The 24,204-nt window shown below is 34.8% G+C and overlaps 1 protein-coding gene across 2 annotated transcripts in view; it reads right to left on the reverse strand.

The window, feature by feature from the left end:
- The window catches only part of EPHA3 (EPH receptor A3), a gene marked incomplete at both ends in the record, with an annotated part of 370,237 nt that extends 346,204 nt beyond the window's left edge, over window positions 1-24,033 (reverse strand). For both annotated transcript variants that reach the window (XM_079704896.1, XM_079704895.1), the window contains 2 exons: window positions 5,520-5,584; window positions 23,946-24,033. In XM_079704896.1, coding sequence (XP_079561022.1) covers window positions 5,520-5,584; window positions 23,946-24,033 — 153 coding nt within the window. The remainder of the gene's footprint in view (window positions 1-5,519; window positions 5,585-23,945) is intronic.
- Between the last annotated feature and the right edge of the window lie 171 nt (window positions 24,034-24,204).

Genomic DNA, 24,204 nt, shown 5'->3' on the forward strand with positions numbered 1-24,204 from the left:
CTATAAAGTGCTATGACATAGAAATTACTGTTACCCCTTGCTTAAAAGTGAGGATAAATATTAATGAAGGTTAATAGGCCTGTATTAGATCATAGTGCAATAAATGACAGAGCCAGAATTCAAATGCAGATGTGCCAATTCTACACGATGTGCTATTCTATTTTACTATTCTGCCTGTTTTCTTTGACTTCACACTAAAGCACAAAAAAGATAACTTGGGAAAATACAAATAACATTGTAGGATAGAATTATGCATTGCCATAGCCTCAATTTAGAAATTAAGGTATTTGACCAGAAGATAAAACATTGGATTCTATCAGGAGGCCTTTAACTGGAAAGTATGAGAAATACAAACAGAATGGATTTAACAGGGAACACGTATTTTTCCATGTAACTCAGTGGTTCTAAGATGCCGGGGTTCCAGGCTGATCTCTCTAATGCTCTCTGGGTTCCACCTTTCTGGCCATTAAGGGAGTTCAGGTGCTCCAGACTGGACATTGGGCCATCACAGGGCAAACTCAGAGGCACAAAACACCTGGCCTCTTCCTATCTCTTTTTATTGGAAGGAAACCTTTCCCAGAAGTCATTGGAATTCTGTTCCAGTCTTAATGGCTTCACTTACAGTTGCCTAAACCAATCACTGGCAAAACGACTGTAATTATCATGATTTGCTCTCAGATAAATCAATATTCACCCTGCAAAGTGGCAAGAGGGGTCATTTTCCAGGAACACATGGGAAGGTGAAAACCTGAATAATTTCAGTGTTCCATCAGCAAGGAAAAGTCAGGGTACAGATACTCAATGAGCAACCAATAGGTCATCTATTTGCCAGAAGAGTGCTTTTTATTTAAGTACATTATCACTGTTAAGACACCAATAAATAGCTAAGGAAACCTTTAGGGAAAAAATCTAAAAGAATTGAAAAGAGGGGGGTGGTATAAAATTTTAAAAACAATCTACAACTGTTGATTTTGAGACTTCTCATTTCATACTATTCTTTCTCTATACCCGCCCCCCCCCCCACCCTCTCTTCATTCTCTTCTCCTTACTTGAGTTTCTTTGAGTCCAGGTTCTTGATTCCTTTGTACTGCTTGACCATCATCTTAATACTATCTTAAGTGAAAACTATGTAGCCTCCCTCCCTTTAATCCCTCCTCTGGAGTGATACATAGACTAAGACACTGTCAGTCAATCAATCAATTTAAGTACTAGTCATGTGTAAACCAAGGATTCTTTCTAGATTGTAATCCAGCAACATATATGGGCTTTGATATATGTTGATTGTCCTCTAAATCAAAGAATATTCAAACTATTGAATTATTTACTAAAATTTCTGAAGATAATTAAGCCCAGAATTCAAAAATTATAATTCATAGTTTACAAGGCCAGAGAAGGTTAATTGCTTGTCTAATTTACTAAAGTGAACAAACTTAGTACCAGAAAATATCCATGTCAAATAAAACTCTTCTACTGAAAAATGAACTGCTGTTCATGACCCCCTTGATAATTTCAGTTTACAAGTTTGAGTATTATTTTCATGAAATTCATTTAGAGAAAACCAAAATTTCATTAAACTTCATCACAGATACTTATTTGGGGAATTTGTCCCATGCCTAATAGTATAGTACCATACTTTTCTGCCAGGTTTCCTCTAAGATTTGAAGCACCATTTGAAAATAGAGATAGAAGTAATCCTCCCAAGAAAATCACATAGGTTAATTGTAATGTTTTATGAATGAATATATCTCTGGGGAAGAGGGTAAATAGAAATAGAAGAACATATACATGAAGGAATGGGTCACTCTTGACAATTTTCCCTAAAATATATTAATTTTATATGGCTCATGTGATATAATCATTCCATGAAAGATTCATTTCAAATTTGGAATGAATTATTGGCTTATTTCTTAAAATTTATATTTCAAAAGGTTTGGAATTTTGAGCTTCGAATGGGAGTATCGTTGGGACTTAAAGAAGTTGCTGGCAATCCCAGTTCCTGGTGGAGTGACCATAGCTCCTGGTGGAGAGCTTCATTATCCAAACTCTAAGCAAGGGTTTCTCAACCTGGATGCTGTCATTTTGAACCAGATCATTCTTTGTTGCCCTGATTTTTGTACAGTGGCTAGCAGGGTGCCTGGTCTTCCACATTAGATGCCAGTAGTGTCCTGCCTTCCCAGTTGTGACAACCAGCATATCTCCATACAAATATCCCCATGGGGCAAAATCAGAATTGCCTCCCGCCTTATCTACCCCTCGTCACATGGAGAACCACTGCCCTAAATCAAAAGTGCAGGATTTTCCATGCCGTTTGTGACAACACGGATGGAGCTTGAGGGCATTACACTAAGTGAAATAAGCCAGACAGAGAAAAACAAATATTGCATGGTATCACTCTTATGTGGAATCTTAAAAAAAAAAAAATTCCATAGAAACAGAGTAGAAAAGTGGTGAGGGTGGGGTATATAGGGAGAGGTTGGTAAAAAGGTACAAACTTTCAGTTATACAATGAATAAGGCCTGAGGATCTAATGTATAACATGGTGACTATAGCTGATAACACTATATCATAAAATTGAAATTTGCTAAGAGAGTAGGACTTAAATGTTCTCACCAAAAAAAAAAAAAAAAAGAAAAGAAAAGAAAGAAAGAAAAGAAGAAGAGAGTGGGATATTTCAGTAATTCAGTATGGTCTGACACCGTTATAATTTTTTCCTCCAAGGTTTATATTTATATTTTAGTTAACCTGCAAAGAGATGCACTTTTACTTATTGGGGTTAATTAATTAAAACAATGACTAGTTCAAAGTTGTTTCCAGCTATCACTTCATTTTTTTATGGAAAAGCTTACATCATAGATATCACTACTGATTTAACTATCTATTCCCTTTAAAACCAAAACAAACACAAAATTCCTGTATCCTTGTCAAATTGAAAATGACAATGATCAGGCAATAAAAATGATTGATTGAATCTAAAGGCACAAACAATCATACAAACAAAGATGTTAAATCTCAAACTTAAATTGACTCAAGAATTGAGCTTTCACTCAAGAATATCATCAGTTTCTCAAAACGAAATGAACATTAATGTCACATTTTCTAGATTAGTGCTACTTATTTCCTCATGGACATTATGGTTAACATAATACAGGGGGAAGATTTAAAGGAAAAATGTACTACAAATAACCCCAGGACAATAATTCACATACTTGGTTTTTCTTTTATTTTAATCATTTGGAGCTTAAGTTACTATAAACATCATGATCTGTTGAGGAGATTTTTTTTTTTTTCCTCCCTGCTGGTTTTAATGATAAGCTTGGAGAACCTGACTAGCTGTTTTAGGCCATTTAATGCATCTGAAATAGTGAAGTAACAGCTGCAAGAAGACCAACCAGGAAAGCAATGAAGAGGAGGCTGGAGCGCCTGAGGTCAGCTTTCTGAGGCTAAAGGAGAGACTGAAAACTGTTCATGAGAAAACCATAAGCGATTCCTGGGAGAAAGGAGGTAGGAAACTGGGCAAGAGATGAGAAAAGTCAAGAGGCCAGTTACCCTGAGGAGTGTTTCTTAATTTTAATGTGCTTGGGAATCACCTAGGACCGTGTTAAGATGCAGATTCTGATTCATCTGGAGTGGGGCCTGACAGGCTGTATTTCTAAGAATCTCCCAAGTTTTGACTCTGCTGGTTGGTGCATGTGCACACTGTGTGTGGCAAGGTTCTAGAACATCCCTCCCCACCCAACATTTCTCTGGAAGTAAAAGTGTGAACTTTGTTCATGATAAAATCTATGAGATTAACAAGGTAAATGAATTCATTTCCCCAAATTCTCAACATAGAGAAAGATGTTTTCTTTTTTTTTTCTTTTTTTTTTTTTTTTTTGCTGTAAGCGGGCCTCTCACTGTTGTGGCCTCTCCCGCTGCGGAGCACAGGCACCGGACGCGCAGGCTCAGCGGCCATGGCTCACGGGCGCAGCCGCTCCGCGGCATGTGGGATCTTCGCGGACCAAGGCACGAACCTGTTTCCCCTGCATCAGCAGGCAGACTCTCAACCACTGTGCCACCAGGGAAGCCCAACATGTTTTCTTTATACCTTCTTTAAAGGAAAATAAGAGGTAGACTGCTGCTTTGATATACAAGTTAACTTATTGTTTATATTATATATATAAGTAAAGTATCAGTATGGTTTTTGCTTTTCATATCTCCTTAGGTAGCAAGTTTCTATGATATGTTATTTAATGGAGTAATGAAAGACTCAAATTTCTAAAATCAAAATTAAAGTTAGGTTTGAGTTTTGGATGATGAGTTTTAAATGAGTTTTCCAGCTCAATCCTGAGTTTCAACTCATTCGTTATGACTACCCAGGATGTGGTTTTACCCTAACCATTTGATTCCTTTTAAACCTATGGGAAAACCAAACCTTGGCTTACTTCATACTCTCCCCTTCTAAGCAACTAAACAAGGCCTGATTATGTGATAGGTTTTGGCATCATGTCAGTGTCAAGGTGCACCAGGAAGAGAAGCAGATACAAAGATGACAGATAGATGAAGTATTCCTGATGCAAAACATCCGTCAGTGAAGAAGAAGCTGGTAGTAAAAATTAGTATGTTTAGGCACAAAATCTAAAGACTGAACACCAATGCTAAGTCAAAGTAATTATAACCTCTTTGAAAAGAGGCTGGCCTAGAAGAAAAAGGAATATACACATCTACTCCTATCACAAATATTCCTAAATAGCACTTTGCATTTTCCACAGGCTATCCTTGGAAACAAAACAGATATGTTTAGGCATTTTTTGTACAATTTTGTTGGAACAAAAATTTTCCAAATGTACGACCCTCTTTTTTTCTGAAAAAAGAGAAAGAAAATTTTCTCACGCAAAGGCTCATCATAAATATTCGGGTCCCAAAATGCCATACACCTTAGTAATCTGTGTCTGGCTTGACAAAAGATTAAAGGTATATACAGTGCTTAGAATTTAAAGGCAGCCATATTTTCCTAAATAAAATGCCCGGTTTTAAACTGATCTAGACAAGCTGAAGACACTTCAAGCAAAGAAATTAAGGCAACACAGGCTTATACTGTTCACAAATACCTACCCTATGTGGAACTGTCACCACAGTTGATTTTAAGGCTACAACCCTGGAGGCAACCATCTCCAAATACACACTTTCTACATTACTTAAAATTTAGAGTCTCTCCTCAACTCACCTATTTTGACCACATCACAAAAAAAATGTTAGGTGATCACGCTTAGATCATCTGTATGATGGTAGTAATAATTAAACTGTTTAGTTAGTTCATTCAAGCAATTGATAAATTCAGAAGGGGAAAAAATACTTCAAAACTCTCAATAGTTCCATTGGACACAAATACTAAGCTGTGTTAGTCCATGTATTGAATATACTGATAAGCATAACTTGTCATCAGAAGTACAGGAATTCCTGTTCCCAATAATTCCTCCTGCTCTCTAAGAGAGGCAATGGACAGAAGAATCATGTTTCTTTCAATAGTTTACCAAACTCACCCCATGTGATGGGTAGGAGATCCAGCCCAGCTCCCCCTGAATTGTTTTTGAATCCAGTAGATCGACTAAAAGAAAACACAGATACACAAAAACAGTTGAAAGGAATGAATTCTATTTACCTCTGTCAAGTTAATGTTGTCTGTTGTTGCTGATATAATAATATCAATGTGTTCAAAAAACACAACACTGTTCATTCTCATTATACATGTATGATGAGTAGAAGAAGGGAATTACAAAGAAAAGCAACCACAGGGAAAGTTAAGGGATCAAAAGTTTCTGTGACTTTTTAAACTGTTTATGTTTGTTTATATATATATATATATATATATATAGTATATTTAATATATTGACAGAATAATTACAGGTTTAAAGAGGACACTATAAAAATACAAAATAGGAAACATTAATGCTAACATGAAATCAAGATAATTGCAAAGACCATTAAATTTAATAAATTGACATGATTTCACTATAAATTAGTTAAGTATGCTTCCATAATGAATCGTATTTTTTTTTGTACATATTTTGATATGGCATCTTCATATTGTCCCTGGCCAAAACCAAACATACTGTAGTAAATACTGTATAAATTGTATACTTATGTAATGAACAAAATGCTTAGCTATCAATTTGAGGAGAAGCCAAAGCAAAAATATGTATTATAATAGCGCTTTGTAAAGCTTTACTTCTTTAAAAAGGATATTGTTACCCAAAGACTTTAATGATTTCACTCAGAATTTTGTGCTAGTTATTAAAAAGTCTGATGAATAATAAAATATAATAAGAATGTGGCTGCATTTTGAATATATTATTAAAAGAGAAGGGCAAATGATTTATTTTCAACCCAGAGAGTATTAATTTGAAATGGACTAGAAAGTAAAATATAAAAAGATACTTTAATTAATAACAAAGGGCTCATGTTGATTGTCAATCTGTTAAATAATGGAAACTATAGTTTTCCCACATCCTTCTTCTAAGTTAGAAAACAACCCCATGATTGATTAATGGAAGATGTAGAAGAAGTTTACATAAAATATGCAGGTATTATTAACATGAACCAGAGCAGGTGAATCAAGAAATATAATAACAGACAGTCATTTTGAAGGGTTCCATATATTCACAAATCAAAACATAATGTTAATACATGCAAAGCACAACATGACCATGTGTTGTCAATAAAGGGCTTCCTGATGCATGAAAAGCACCACCCTTTCTTTAATCATCCCAATTATTTTCTTACAAAGGAAACATTAATTATATAAATGTTAAGAAAAAGAATTATATTTGATTGATGTTAGAATTCTAAATTTTCAAGCACTGCTTTTTAAAAGAAGATATTTGGTTAGCTAGTTAGATGATAAATATACTAGGTGAGTATAAGAAAAATTCCTAATCATTAAGATAAAAAAGATAAAGTTCTCAGAGGAAAAAACCACATAAAATTAACCTATTACACTGGAATTCCTTAATGATTAAACTTTTTTCCCCCTCACAATAAATTAATCCCAGTGAGACGTAATTATATTTAGATAAAAGAAGAAGATAGTTGCTGCATGGATTACATAGTGTAATTTCCATAATGGAATTATTTCCCAGGATATCAGTTTGGAAGTTAACAGTATGCTTAATTATATTGAAATTATCTCTGGAAAATGATTTTTTAAAAAACTTCTACCAATTAATGTCACGGATAACATTTCAGATTATATAATGTTAGAGAATTTTTGAAAATATGAGAATACATCCTCACCTTTAAAGTATGTTACCAACATTTATTCTGATAAAGACATACCTAGTTCAGTTGTTGGTTCTATCACAGTCAGCAGTTGATTTCTCTGAGTTTTACACAGGATTTGCATCATAGAATTTACAGGGCCAGTATTCATAAATCATTGGATCACATTTGTAATACCTTCAGGGGCTTAAATGATTCAATGTTTTTGTGTGTATGTAATAATTGAATATGTACTAAATGATGAATATATGTTATTCCACCTGCTAAGATGAATGGTTGATTTAATTTCAGTATTAATAACCAGAGGAAAAAAGTGTTTGAGGCAAGGAAGATATAAATATTTTCTCCACTTAGTAAATTACTCATTGGAATGTAGGTTGTTAACTAAAGAACTATACCCTTAAGTTTTCTCTGATGATAATGATGGGGGAAAAGGACTGGCTTTATCACATCAGCATTTGGTTTCAACTCAAAGGAGAAAAGCTAAACCAAAAAGAATTGTATTGCACTGTCAATTAAAATTGGTATAAAAGATTACCTTTATTTCATTTACTCAGAAATTGAATTTTTAGTGCACTCCGTTTAGCATGAATGAGGGAACACACAATTAGCAGCATTACTCATGATTCTGATCCTCTTGTCTATCAAACATAATTAGGTCTGCACTGGTTATCTCACAATGTTGCCGTGATGATCAAATAATATAAATTTAGTTAAAGCCACCTGAGGTTATTACATGCTATACAGATTCAATGTTCTTGTAAACTTAAAATATTATCTAACAACAGTTCCAATACAATTCTTCTGAATGGTATTGAAAATCAACCATCAATATATGGCCTAATAGAGAAGAAAAGTGACATCAAGACACTTTTTAAAAGCACCTATTTGGGGTTTATAAAGTGTTTTTGTTTGTAGCCAAATAAGAACAACACAGTCTAAGAATTCTAGCCACTTAAAGTCAATGTTTGCTAGACTGGAATTTGCCAGGATATAAACCTCAAGGCTCCTGTGATCTGTTGTATAGCAATCTTGAGTGCAGCATAATTGAGATAAGAAGAAGAGAAAAGTTAATGGAATTTGAAAGTCAACCTGCTGTGAGTGATGTCTCTGGATACATTGACTAAATCTAACCTTGCAATGCAATGTCTTAAACCCCACACTGATACAGGCAAGAACATTAGTTACTAATGCTTTCCTCTCCCAAAAACGATGCAGACCTGATCATAGCCTTTAAGTGGTGCCACTATTCAAATGCCAGGGCAGATAGAATTGTGATGTACAAATATATTGTAGTCTGAGTTTTAATGACACTTTGTAACATGGAATATTTATTTTAATTGCTAAAATTTTTGAGTTTACAATTATGAATTTTAACAAAAATATTAGGAAATTATTCTTAAGGGTAGGTGGGAATATATAAATAGACTAATTCTTTAATGACTGCCTCATGCTAGGTTATTTGCCAAAGATATAAATGGTCTCTTACCAGATTTCATATTCTAATGGTTGATTTCCAAATATTTTTGGTTTGTAACAGAAAATATGTCATTTCATTAATTTCAGAATATTTTCTATTCAAAGAGCTATGTAGCATATATTAACTTCTAAAAGTGATTTAAATTGGACACATTTTGAAGTGTTAGAATTCCACTTGAGATATAAATAGGAGTTTTTGGCAAAAGAAATCATTGTGGGAAGTCTGGATGGATATGGTTCTGGATGTCTTTCACATGCTTTACTCTGTCTAGTCTCACTGCTTTTAAATAGAAAAAAATGTATAAATAGGTGAAGGGGTTTACATTCATGAAAACAGTAAGGGAATCCTCACTCAGTCTCCTTGAATTGGCTTTCAGGTGGGCACTAACACGAGATTTGCTGGTCAAAATGATGTGTGGTGTCTGATGAGAATTAGAAGGCGTAGAATGAAGTAAAGGAATAAGAACAAAGTGTAGGGTAAACTAGCTCATATTGGTTGTAAGTGCTTCTGGAAAGAAGGAACCCTTGCCACTGATCTTTACTGTCACTTTTCCCACTTGGCCGAATTATGGATTTAAGATGCTCAGGAGTCTTGTTCTCTCTTCCCTTCTTACCCTCTATGATAATGAAGAGACAATCAAATGTCTACTCCTTTGTTCACTGGCACTGACAATGTCATAAAGAATTATCTGCACCAAGAATTTATATACCACCTTCCCTTCTTACTAATAAGAATTCATTAAAAATTTTTAAAGGACTCAGTCATTAAAATAAGATTTTGCAAAAAATGTTCTCATTTAGTAAGGACAGATTAAAAACTTTAGGTATAAATTTCTGGAGTTTTACATTTAAAGAATAATTAATACAACAAGATTTTTCAAGAGCATTTCAAAATTCTGATTCATAGTGGCTATCTGTCCACTTAGAAAGACTAAGAGTTAAACAAATATTCACATCTTTTAGATTAAGTGTTGCAAATATACAGAGAGTACTAAAATAATTTTTAAAATTAAATGCCACAATTTCTTACTGAAGTGGAAGATTGTTTCAATTATTTAATAACATCTATGCTTTGTGGTAATGCTATAGCTGCATTTAAGAAAACATTTAGAAATGTCAAGGTGAACAGTAGGGTTTAATGGCTAAAGAATATCAGACTTGTAATAATAGACATGTTTTCTTGTAAAACCTTCAGCTATAAGGTGCTTTTATAACCAAGTGCAAATAACTATGAAACCACTACAGCAGAAAACAAACCCATCCTTTGATTATGTCTTGTTTTTACTAAAAAATAATGACATTTCCTTTCCTGTTTGTGCCATCACTGTAATTGTCCCAGCCACATTTCTTGTACACTATTTATCTTTATCATTTTCATCACTTTCTGTTATGATGAAAAGAGTAGCTTTGCTCTAGGTTACAGATAGCAGAAGAGACCTTTAATCTGCTCCGAAGTTATACTTAAATGTCGCAAATAGAAGAAAATCATACAGGAAGTAATACATTTTGATGTCAGTGTTGTAATTCTCTGTATGGTACTCTGGAATAACATGGAATCAAGAAATCAAGATGTATTTTCTGACAGGAGTCCATCAAAGCTCAGCTTTTCATTTTTACTGTACACACCCAGCTATGCCACACAGAAGAAATATAGAGAAGACTGTTTTATTAATGTACTTATCTATTTCAACATAACTTTTATCTACTAGGATTATATATTTTTAGTTAACAGCTCCTATAGACTTCCTGTTTATGTTTATTTCTAACTAAACATAATTAAAACATCTTTGTAATAGATCATTAGTATTGTATTTCACAGACTAAAAATTATAAAAATGTTTTAAACTATAAATGAAGTCAACTATAATCTATTAATTGTGGGTAGATAAAACTTCCTGTAATCTATGTTAAATTTTACAGGCATTTTGTGTCATAGAAGTATAAATTTATGATAATTTCTCAATCAAATAACCAAGTAAAATAATTATGTAAAAATTTTTAAAAATGTGTAGTGCTAGACATTTCTGTGAAAACCCTCTTGTTGCATGGTATCAATGGCTTATTTATGGGATATAAGCAGATTTCTGGACAAGGTGGTATACTATCAACTTTTTCTTATTAGCTTTTCTTCCTGGGCAATAATTTTAGATTAACTTCTATACAGGCAGGTCCTAATTAAAGAAGAAATTGTAATTAGCTGCCGCATCTCAATCTTTGCCAACAGCAGGAAGAAGTCGTTAGAATCAAAACATAGTCTTACAGTAAGATGTCTTGTGTTCTCATGACTAGAGCAGCTCAAGGAAATAACAGAAACACAGACCAAAATTCCACTTGAAACTTGGGTACTTTAGTAAATGTTAACTCTGTGTTGTTTCTAAAGTGTTAAAATTTTCTATTTTTTTCTTTTTAATCTGAGAAATCTAAAGGTCACTCTGATATTAATACTCTTATGGAGGAAACAGCTATTAAAATATCCCTTGGGAATGTGTTCTTATAACAAAATAATTCTTTCAAATAAATGAGTGGGGATGTTCTACTGTCAATGAGGTTTTACTACATTAACAACCTCAGCTTTGATAATGGTCCCTAGAATAGCAGGCCTCTTTGCTTCTGTGCACTGTCAACCTATATTATGAATCATTTAGACAAGTGAAATGTGTTTCCCAAAATGTAAGGTACTAAAAGTAGAACATTAATGATTATGTAAACATTGTACTTTTTCAACACATTTTAGCTTTTTAAAGTGTTCTAGAACAGAAAAATTTGTTTATTTCTACTTTGAGAGTACTTTTTTGACAGATTAAAAAGTGAAAAATGAAAATATATCCTTCAATTTGAAATTATATAAATAATCATTAGGGCAAATAGGTGCTCAAGCATTAGCACATATATTTTGCCTTCACACCATAAATTCAGGCTGTCTTGGTATATACTCTTTATTATATTGCTTGATTATTAACCTTTGACTACTAAATGTAAGCTATCTGTTTAGTCAGGGTTTGAACAATGGCTATGAAAATGGAATAGAATGTAGAAGATGGCCTACAAAGCAATTCTAATATAGTAGTTATTTTCAAAATAAAAATGTGCTTGGAAGTCCGTTGGATATAAGGATTCAAATTTTAACATAGGGAACAAAAAGTGTAGTGATGAAATTAAATTTCAATTTAAAAACATTATTTGGAAGATATACAGATTGCCAACAAACACATGAAAGAATGCTCAACATCATTAATCATTAGAGAAATGCAAATCAAAACTACAATGAGATATCATCTCACACCACTCAGAATGGCCATCATAAAAAATCTACAAACAATAAATGCTGGAGAGGGTATGGAGAAAAGAGAACACTCTTGCACTGTTGGTGGGAATGTAAATTGATACAGCCACTATGGAGAACAGTATGGAGGTTCCTTAAAAAACTAAAAATAGAACTACCATATGACCCAGCAATCCCACTACTGGGCATATACCCTGAGAAAACCATAATTCAAAAAGAGACATGTACCACAATATTCATTGCAGCTCTATTTACAATAGCCAGGACATGGAAGCAACCTAAGTGTCCATCAAGAGATGAATGGATAAAGAAGATATGGCACATATATACAGTGGAATATTACTCAGCCACAAAAAGAAACGAAATTGAGTCATTTGTAGTGAGGTGGATGGACCTAGAGTCTGTCATACAGAGTGTAGTAAGTCAGAAAGAGAAAAACATATACCGTATGCTAACACATATATACGGAATCTAAGAAAAAAAAAAAAAAGGTCATGAAGAACCTAGGGGCAAGATGGGAATAAAGACACAGACCTACTAGAGAATGGACTTGAGGATATGGGGAGGGGGAAGGGTAAGCTGTGACAAAGTGAGAGAGTGGCATGGACATATATACACTACCAAACATAAAATAGATAGCTAGTGGGAAGCAGCCGCATAGCACAGGGAGGTCAGCTCGGTGCTTTGTGACCACCTAGAGGGATGGGATAGGGAGGGTGGGAGCGAGGGAGACGCAAGAGGGAAGAGATATGGGAACATATGTATATGTATAACTGATTCACTTTGTTATAAAGCAGAAACTAACACACCATTGTAAAGCAATTATACTCCAAAAAAGATGTTAAAAAATAAAAAAAATAAAGACATTCCTTGGACATTTTTATATCACAAAACTTTTTTTTAATTTTAAAAGAAGCCCAATGCAGAATAAATTGGTTTAAATTTCTGGAAAATTAAAATCAGGATATAGCTTTGACTTCATCATATTCTAGAGGATATCTACATCTAGACTTTGTCATACACCATGACTGTTTTCTACAGACATACACACACACACACATATAAACAAACTCTTCAATGTATAAAGGCCCACAATGTATAAAGGTCTTTATAAAGGCCCACATAGGATCCAGTGAAGTGACACATGCCTATCAGTTTAATTCAAAACTCTAGCCCTTTACTTTTCATATTAGGAGCATAGTGTCAATGGAAAGTATCAAACAATTAGTGCTGTGGTGGTCAGGAAACTCCATTTATCACTGCAAGAGAGTGAAGAATTCAGACAAATCTCAGTGTTTTTTCTTGGTAGTGTAGTCATAATATGAATAGCACCTATAGAAGCTTCTGTTTGGGGATGGTCTTTTTTGATATTCAATCATGTGCATTTCCAATACACACATGTGTGTGAATGTATATGTTCACACAGAATTTACACTGAGCTTAGATATGTGCTTATTAAAATAGCTCTTTCTGAATGTTTGGTTCTTTCAAAAGTGCTTTTTACTTGTATATGTATTTATTATGCATTCATTCAAATTATTTATAAAGTTTTCTAGATATATGCAGTAAAAAAAATCTGGGTTATAATTATCCCTATCACATGAAATTAGGCAAATCATTTAGTCTTCTCTCTTTGTTTTTACTAATTTATTGTTGTTATTATTAACTTTATCTTTTTAAAAAAATCTTCCTTATATTCCAGGGACTCAGCTTTAGGCAGCTAATCTTCTGTAAAGATTCATATTGCAATTTTTATGACTTTCACGTCTATGTTAAACGTTTTTTTATGTAAGTATTCATTTTGTAGTCACGTGTCCCAACTAAGCTGTTATCTTCAAGGCCTTTCAACATGCCGATAACCTTCTTTTCCAAAATCCAGTAACTAATTCTCAGGTGTGCACTGTTTGGTAAATAAACCAAATTATTGCAGTATGAAAGATGAGTTAATTTTTTTCTTAACAGTTTTCTTAATTCATTTTAATGTTTTTTAAATTTATGCCTTTGAAATTAAATGTAGAGTTCTAATGTTTTCACTAGGGCTAGGGTAGTAAAACTTGAGTTTCCAAAGGATCACCTTTGGAAAGGAAAATTTAAAGGGAATGGTTCAGTTACGTAAGGGGACAATACTGTTGGTCACACACATGCACATACACACACATACATACACACACTCACACACAGTGTTGCACATAGACTTTTCCTCAGAGTGTTGTTCTGCTTAGCCAGAGGATTATTTAGACAATCTACAAGGAAGCGATTGGAAATCAGCTTCCCAGCCTAACTTCTCAGTGTGAAGATTGTTATCATATGCAATAAAAAAGTATCTTTCTAAAATCTATAGAATTTTCTTTATTGCTAAATTATGTTTGAAAATCAAGAAATAAAGCATATGTTAACTACTAACAAGCTGTTCTCTGTTTCCCGTACTCATCCTGAGATAGATAGGGAATGCCTAAATTTCATACTGATTAGAAACCAACTAACTTTATCACTGGCAAAAAATAAATTTTAAAGTCTCATTTTTTATCAAGGGAGGGGGCGGGGGTGGGGGGGATGGGTGTTATTTTTTTACTGGACCTGCAGAGTTTATTGATCTACCTTTATTATTTTAAAAATGATAAATTAACCTCCCCTTAGTGAATATACAGAAAATTCAAGATGAAACTATTTTCATATTGATTAAATAGACTTATCAGCAATAAAATTAACCCAGGCTTCTCCCCTTGCTCCAGGCCCCACTGGGTAATCTGTCAAGAATTTTTGTTTTAAAACAAGAGGCAACTCAGTTTGGAGACTCTGAAGTCACACTACATTTTCTTGATTTGAGAGAGTTCTGCAAAATCATATATGAAATAGAACATTAAATAGTAGGGAAAACAGTTGTTGACTCTAATCCATCAGAAGTGAGAAAACAAAAGTTTGTTGCTAAGCCTTCGCTTTTGCTCATGGAAAATGTGCCAATAGCTTGAGTGGTTAGAAAACTCATTGAGAACCTAAATGATAACCCGTTTGAAAACTTTTTTTCTCATGTTGCAGAGAAGAAAGCAAGGTACTGAAAGCAGCTTTCTGATTTGAAAGGCTGATTGTCATCAATATGCTATTTTTGCTCTTTGCCAGGTTAACAGAATTTATTGCAGCAATTAATGCAAAACATATGTGCTGAAACACCCACAAGAAAAATATAATTGCCCCCAACTCAATTTGCTACCTTTCAAAACCCTGTTTTAGCAACCTTTTCTCAATGCCTCCACTTAAATAGAGTACAAGTGTTTTTATGAAAGAGGATATAAATCTTTATAATTTATTTTCTAATCTTAAATAATATATAAATTATCTTTTAAATAGGGGAAAGTTTCCATAGAAATTAAAGTCTACTTTTTAGGCCAAGTTCTACTTCCACCCATTACTGACCTTTATGACAATTCCAATAGTTAATTCACACTTCATTTTTATTAAATAAAACTAAAAAAAAAAAAATCACATCCAGGTTATATTGATAATTGCCTCACAATCTCTGTGTATGGAATTCTTGACAAGAATCTTTCCAGGGTGAGGAAAAGAGTGTCTGAGTATAAGGAAAGGAAGACAGAGGTAAGAATGTATGAAGAAAACACATCACAGATCACATCTTTTATTCCTCGGTCCACATCAAATTTTCTTTAATTCTTAGTGAGTCCCCAACTATGCAGATAATCATACCTTATGAGGGTAAACACTGCAGATTCAAAGTACTCTTTGAAGTACTTTTTTGAAAGTACTTTGAAGTCTGATTTTTCACTCCAATACTCTGACTATTTCTAAGATTTTTCTTGCGAGTCAACAAGACACATTAGTATAGTCAGTAGGATTGAGGTTGAGAAGCTAGTGCTTTTCCTGAATAGGAGACCTCCTTAATTTACAGGCATTTGTGTACAGGAGAAAACATATGAGGTTAAAATCAGAAGACAGACAAGAGAGGGCCAGGCTCAGTTACTACTTTATTATGATGAGTTTACTTAGTTTCCTCAGTTGTAAAATGGGAGATGTCATAATACCTGCTTTAGGGGGGCTTTAAGATTAAATGAGGTACAGTAAGTACTCAATGACAATGTAAGGGAAAAATCTTTCCAGCCAGTGGAGCTCTGTGTAATTGTTATGTGATTACTGGACATGACACTGAAGCCATATTTAGTCTTGGAATGCCCTGGATTCAACAATTCTATCTGTTACGAAAAACACTAAAGTTTTGATGACCACACAAACATCAGCATCATCCAACTACTAAACCTACCTCGGTAATGCCGATCCCAGAAACCCTTCCTGGCCCATTCCAGGTTTACTCCCAAAATCAGAAGAGGGAAAATCCTGTTTTAATTTAAAAAACGGTGCCAATCAAATATGGGGTTCTGGGGAAAACAGACAACTTTCGATTGTGCACGGGGTGGGGAGTGGGTTTGTAGAACATGCCCCTTAGCTCTCCCGAGGGACCTAACAGGTGGCATCAGTAGATGGTCTTAACGAAAAAAAAAAAAAAAAAGTTCTTTATTTTCGTCTAGAGAGACATCTTTTGAAAATTCAAGAAATAGCAAAGGGGTCGGGAAACACAGCAGCAAGCAGGACAATGGACGTCTCAGGCTCGTCCCAACCGAGCGGGCCGGGTACGAGGCTCTTCCCCAACTCTACAGGGAGTTCTGTGAACCCTGGAGAACCCTGTCCCCCTCCTGCACCTGTCACCTCGCGGGGCCGGAACTTAGGAGGACAGACCGCGCCAACTATGGACGCCAAGCTGCAAAGACTGCCAGCTATGGGGGGAGGTGGGGAGTTGAGGGTGGGGGCGACAGAGACCTCGGGTCAGAGTTTGTTGTGAAAGTCGGGACTTGCCTGGCGCGTCCGAGCCGCTCGCGGTCTCCCCAGGTAAGGAGAGTCCAGGTGCTGAGGAGAACGCCCCTCTCCGGGCGCCGGCAGCTCCGTGGTCGCAGGCAGAGGGCGCACGTTTGCCTCTCGCCCGCCCCGCCTACGCCCGGCGCTAGTTTCCGCCGAACTTGGCGCCCTCGCGCTCCCCTGGCTCCAGCCTCCGCCTGGGCTGACAGAGCCCGGCGCCGGCCGCCGGCAAGAAGCCGGCCGCCGCAGGGGCTTCGCGCGTGCTCGCCGCCCGCCGCCCGCGGGAGGCCGCGCTGGCTCGCAGCGCCCGGGCAGCGCGCTTTGGCCGCCGGGCGCCGAGACGCTCGCGCACAAAGAACCACCGAACCCCGAGGGCTGAGCTGAGCTGGAGGACGTGGACCCGGAGATGGGCTTTTCTGATCCGATCTTGAAGGAGTGAAAAGTAGTGAAGTGTTGGTAGACTCCGTTTTCGCGCCGCACCTATGAGCCTGGTCCTGGCGGCGGCGGAGAGTTTGAGGTTAAGATGCCCTGGTGGTGGGTGTGGTGGCCGCGAGGGCGCCTGCTCATCCCTCAGTTGCCATACCCCTGGAATTCCCCGTAAAGCTCTGTTTCGTGCTAAAATTTCTCAAGGCACACTTTTGGAATTTAATCAATATTGCATTATCAAACGTGGGAGGTGTGATGCGAAGGAAGAGAAGCGCCATCATACCTCCTGTGGCCACCCCAGTTCATGGCTAAGGTTATTCACAACAGTTTATTTGTACAGTGCGGCCACTTGTTTCCCCCCTCATTCCTCGCCTATTATTCTGACTTCACCATGTTGGTTTGGATTATGTGGATTTTCACCCTCTGCTTTGACTGGAACAGCAGGACATGGTTTAAAATGAAGGAAGGGAGGGGGTTCCCCACTCAGGGCTTCCAGTTTAATAACATCACTCCAAGTTGGAGGCTTTACTGCTGAACTGGTTTTGATTCCATCCATCCTCCACATGCATACGCCCAGGCTTCCAAAGGGGTTTGGCTTACACTCTCAAAACTTTCCTAGACAAAATATTTTCTTCAGGGGAAAAATCAAAAGTGTGTACACTTGAGAGGAGAAACAAAAGCACGCAACGCCCCCCCAAACCCGCCCCCCGCCCCAAACACACAGCCTTTTGTGCGTGTCTGTGTGTGTGCGCAGGTTTTTAGAGATCTACTAAAAATTGATTAGCCAGATGTTTGACGTGGTAAATATTTTTCTTTTAAGCAAAAGACAAATATTATCATTGGTTTTAGAATCTTTGCATTTCTCTACCTCTCCATCTTTCTAATCGACTTTTTATTTTCTATTCTCTTGCAAAGACGTTTTTTCTCTTTGTAATCCACCACCTTTTTTATTTTTTTAATTTCACAGAAAGCTGGTAGGAGGCAAACTAAAACTTGCTGACTTTCAGACTTTTCCAAGAGGAAAACTTCTGCCAGATTCCAAGAACTACCTGATTCTAGGGAGCTGGTAACAGACACAGAGAGTGAAATCAAGGGGTGCACATGTGCCCACACCCTGATTTCCAGGAGGGATGTCCGCCTAGATTGATTTGTGTCTTGGAATCATTTGCATTTTATAAACGTCCAAGAATGTTTTTATTTCTAAAGTCATTACAGAAGAATTAAGGTTTTCAAATTTCTTAGAAATAAATTTCAAAGCCTGGTTTTCAGTATACCTGGATGAATAATATAATGAATGTTTTACACCACCAGTCATCCCTTTATTTGAAAAATCTGTGGAAAGCTACTTGTGCACTTGATAAAAGCTCTGCTCTGACCCTCCCTGGTGATAAAATCCAGATCTCTGAAAACAGAATCAAAAAGGGGGCACCTGCATCTATTTTTCTAAATCTTTTATCAAACAGGAATTAAAAGAACAAGATTTATTAGAAGTTTTAAAGACAAGTGTGTAAAAAATAAAGTTGAGGATCTTGACAGAAAATGATTTGCAAAACAGTGTTCTTCCAAGAAATACATATTTCTCCTTCCATCTAGTATTTATGCCAAACAAAATCATTGGAGAATGACTAAAATCAAAGGTAACCCACATCACAGATTTCCTAGTAAGTAAATGTCTGTAAGAACTTATCGAGTTTTTATGATTTGTGGAAAGTTTTATTAATATTTTCTTGAAGATTTTATGACTTGGAGAATGTAACTCTCAAGAACAGTTCTTGCTGTTTCCATTTGTGTTGAAGTTAGTAAATCAAATATACTGTGGAAATATGTTTTGCCTCTAAAAATCCTTTGCATATGTAACTGATTATTTGATATTTAAAAATTGTATATATTTTATTTCAGAAAAATCCAGAGTTTCAGAGACAATTTTGACATTTAGGGATCTTCATAAAGAAAGTTATTTTGAGAAACTATTAAAAGTGAAGGACTCTTAAAGAACACACCAAAATTTGAATATTAAAATGTGGATAATATATAGATATGATAAAAAATCTTAAGTCTTTTCTTTAAAGATAATAAGTTTCTTATGAGTCAAGGTGAAACTACTAAATTGTTTATAAAAGCAAAGAGTAAACCATAATTATATTCAAGTAATAAAAATCTTCACATGAAACTCCCTAAATCTACTACACAATGTTAAAAAAATACCTTTAAGTTCGGATTCTACACAACGTTTTGTTTAAAATGTTTGTATTCATTTTATGTACTTTTCATTGTAGCTCCCAATTACTAGTGTTTCATGGGAAAGACAACTTTATATAAAATGCACCATAATCTTACATGGGGTAATGTTGTTTTGTTATATGTAGTTTCCCTTTTATGGTTCCAGTTGCTTCTGAGTTATAAACATATTCAATTGACTTTATATCTTGAAATGGGTAGAAAAATCATATTAACTACAGCACCAATAATAAGAAAGTATAAAATTGAATCTGTTCATAGTTACGATGAAGCTGGTTTGTACTTATAAATCTATTGTTATTGCAAGAATATTTACTATTTAAGAGTTTTTAATTGATCATTTATAACAAGGACAAGAATGGCGTGATATATAAAACATAAGAGTGAGGAGATGGGGTATCAAAGCGGACATTTCCCCACTTGAATTATTATTATCAATATTAGTCTTTAGGAGGATATAGATTCAGAATGAATTAATTTCATGATAGATTTTGAAAGGTTGCAAGAAGTTTCTTTCCGGCACAATCAAAATATTATCGTAGCAATTCAGGTTGTCAGTAAAAGCTTAAACAAATTTGCTGATAATCCTGTTAATGACCTAGGTCAAGTGTTAACTGTTGTGGGTTATAAAATAGTGAAATTAAGGTTTCTCCTACCTCCAGGCAAATAGCAAAGTTATAACTGTTGGGGGGAAGTAGGGGCGAGCCATTAGGAAAGCTATTAAATTACAAAAATGTATAATGCATTCAATTATTTAGTCTAGAATGATAAAATGCTATTAAAAGCAAATGTAAACTCTCTTTAAAAAATAACTATAAAGGTGATATGACAGCTTAGTTCTCTATTAATATTTCAACCACAATGTGTTATTATGTGAGGATAAGTGTTTATACATGAAAATGATGCCAAGTCATACTGATTTTTAAAAAGGGAAAAATCTATTATTTAAATGTTTATTGTCTCCATCATTTGCCTAATATTCAAAGGGAAGCATACAGTGCTCATCTCTAAGTTTTACTTTTGAGCTTTAAACGATCACATAGTATCCTTTTGTACTTAAGTGACTTACGTTCAGTGAAATACATTTCATATAGTGTGCCTACCACTCCAATAAAAGTCTCCCCAAAAAAGTAGTATATATATGAAGATTGAATTTTATTCACTTTAATTTTGAAAACTGATTTCCAGTGTAAATAACTCTATAGATAAATGTTAATCTAAATTACAAACACTTTTGGATAGAAAAATGATTTAGTATATTATGTACTGATGAATAAGCAGTGCATTCTGCCTCAGAAAGCTTCAAATGTAGAAAAGTGTCTAAAGAGATTACTTTATCCACTGCTAAAAGAGATTAAACAAACAATAGTCGATTCTTTACTTTATATCAAGTTTTAACCTCTTTGTAAAGTTATTTTTATTTAATATTATCATCATCTATCTGGGATGGGAACAGGGAGCAAATATATAAACTTTTCTAATAATACATAATGTAACAATCCTAATTTGTCATGAAAAGTAGTTGATTTCCCATGGAAGACTTTTCTTGATGTGGCATGTAAACAGACCTGGTAAGATTTTAATAAAGTTCCCTGCAGCTTTTGTAAAGTTTCTATTTAAGTATATAGGCCAATTCTTGATTTAAATAACCATCAAAATTATAAATAATTATCATCAAAGAGGCCAGTCATAGAAAGTATCATCTGGAATCATTTTCTTGAAGGCATATTAGAAAGTTATCTGTAACTGGATTAATAAAAGGAAAGTTCATACTAAACTTTTTTTCTAAGTATTTTTCTCTTATCATGGACCCATGGCATTTCAAAATTGATATTTGATTATCAATTCTCAAATTTAAAAAAATAAGTCACACAATGGCACATTTCCTAGCAATTAACTCAGTGGTTAGGTTTTTGTTCTCTTTTAGTTCTATCATGACTATCTTCATAATAGATTGCAAAATAAATTCTAGTAAATTTTCTATAGCGTTGAAATATAATTTTTAACATATCATTTTAAATACAACCTAGTATTTTGTATTTCAGTTCTCAAAATTTATATTAGAAACATTTATTAATGAGATTCATTTTATCATTATTCCTTCTACCCAATATATAAATTTTCATAAGCATTGCTTTTTATTCAAATAACATTGTTAGAAGAATTGCATAGAAATCTTGGCACATACTTGGATTTTTCACTTTTCATGTTGTTCAACTCTACCACTATGTCCCAAGCTATTGCATTAATATTTGAACTCTTACTCAAATATTACCCAAGTTAAATCATTCATTTTACATTTTGTTTCAAAGCTTCCCTTCATGACCTCAGAAGAGAAAGGAGACTACCATAGGACGTGATCTGGAAAGAATAATCCCACAAACAATGGATAGATAAACTTTTGCCCAAGCAAATTAAATGTAATTATGTCAGCTTTCTGAATATATTCACCTTTTTATATACATAGTATCAGTGTGTACCTGCCTGTATAATAATATGCATTATATACCCTAATATACATAAGGTGTGGCTTAAAAGCAATTTACATTTGATAATTCCTATTTCATTAAATTAATATTCATTAATTTTATATAAGCGTCAATAAGTTTAAAAGGCCTTTTTTTCTCTTGTAATTTACTGAAAGGTTACGTTTTGCACAAAAATAATGACCCTCATTAATGACTCGCTATATCCCTGTGCATTATTAATTCACTAAAATCCATTATCTAAATAGTTTATAAATATTCCATCTGGAGAAACACAATTTATCATAGCAATATGGGAATAATATTACTGTTTTCTAGCTATTATCAATACTTTAATATTTTCAAAGAAACAAACAGAATAAACACTAATTTTAACATACTTATATGTTACTCATTATACAGATAACTATGCTTGCCTTTCATTCATAAAAAATGATTGACCATTACTTTCAAATAAACATGTTAATTTGATTTGTAAAAAAAAGTCACTTGAAGGTAAGATAATTTCTTGATCCTTTTATTTTAGAATTTTTAATTTCCCAATAAAAAAGACAAAAAATTTAATGAAATCTGCCAAGTTGATAAAAGCAGTCCCTAAGGAAAGAATGAAATTAAACTGCTCTATTAGCAGTGAAAGTAGGTCACCAAATATGAGAGGCAGTTTTTATATTTAATTAAAAAGTTTCTAAATATTTTTGAGTTTTTACTTGTGTTTTTTAAAAATAATATATACAATATACCACGGTACTGGCTTGTCAATATATTTTTTAGTTAGTGACATAACATATAATGTAGCATTTGCACATGAACTTCTCAGTATTGCTAAATTGCTAAATATTATTGTTATAAGTTCAAAATGATTAAGAGGAAATCCAAGTTGTAAGTGTTGCTTGAAAGCAATCAATTATTCAGAAAAGTTTTTCTTAAGAGTTAGCGATTATATTCACAAATCATTAGGAATAGATCATAAAAGGTATACAGGAAAAAGGCAATGTCTCTATTAAGCACAAAATCTTATAGGAAACATTGCTGTCCTTAATATTAGGTTTGCACTTTAATCAATTGAAAAGGGATGAATGTCCATTAGGAGGAAAATAAATAACCCAGCACTAAGGAAATACCATTTGCTGAATATGAACATTCTCTCTTAATTTGCTGTTCAGTTATTTACTACACCTACCCAGGAGTTTTCACTATTCATTAAATACATTCTCCTATTCGTATATAAGCCCTTAAACAAAGAAAATCCAATCTCAGCTTATTGTAATTCCGGCAAATATTACTTATGTTAACGTGGCATATGCTGCTCATTAGAACCTGTACCACAGAGCAAACCACCGCCTGGCGGGATACACATCACTTCAATACAGCAGTTGCAACATAAATACACACACACACACACACACACACACACACACACACACATCTCCGCTTCAACAAACTCTGATTTCGCTTTAGCCCATTCATAAATGCCATGATCCTAAGTTGGAACAACCTGTCATTACCTTTAAACATACTAAAGAATCTAGAGAGAAGGGTGGAATATTCTTTTAAACTTCTCAGAGAACTACGTGGTCATAATTAGGAAATAAAATACTGCCATGACTATTTGGCAATTAACATACCGGGTTGTAAAACTGGAGGATTTTTTCTTTCTTTCTGCTTAAAATTGGCAAACAAGATAATTGCTTGAATTGGTATCAGATTTCAAACACATTTTAGGTTTAGGCAATCCAAAGTTATCTCTTAGAATGTTTCAGAAGACAGCCGAAAATAAAAGCACCTCTTTAGTTTACTCTGAGAGTGAACCGCTTTATTCGGAAGGACCTCGAGGACCTGAGAAGGCTTCGGTGAGAACGTGCTTGGAAGAGCTTTAGCCCCGCGGGACGGGGCTGTGCGCGTCGCTGTACCTGGCTTACCTTCATTGGAAGGTTGGAGAATCAGTTCCCCGAAGCAATTGAGAACAGAGCAGCTGAGAAGGAGGAAGATGGAGAGGTGACAATCCATGTTGCTGGTGCAGAGAGCAGTGAGAAGAGCATATCTCCGTGAAGCATGCCACTGATGTGAGGGGGAGCGCTCTGATTGCTGGAGAAGTTACCATGCTCCGCTCGCAGGCTGATGTCAAGTTTGACACTGGAGATAAGGAGGAGTCTGGCTGCCTTTCCTCGAACCTCGCTC

The sequence above is a fragment of the Hyperoodon ampullatus genome, assembly GCF_949752795.1.
Source record: "Hyperoodon ampullatus genome assembly, chromosome: 5".
NCBI lineage: Eukaryota > Metazoa > Chordata > Mammalia > Artiodactyla > Ziphiidae > Hyperoodon > Hyperoodon ampullatus.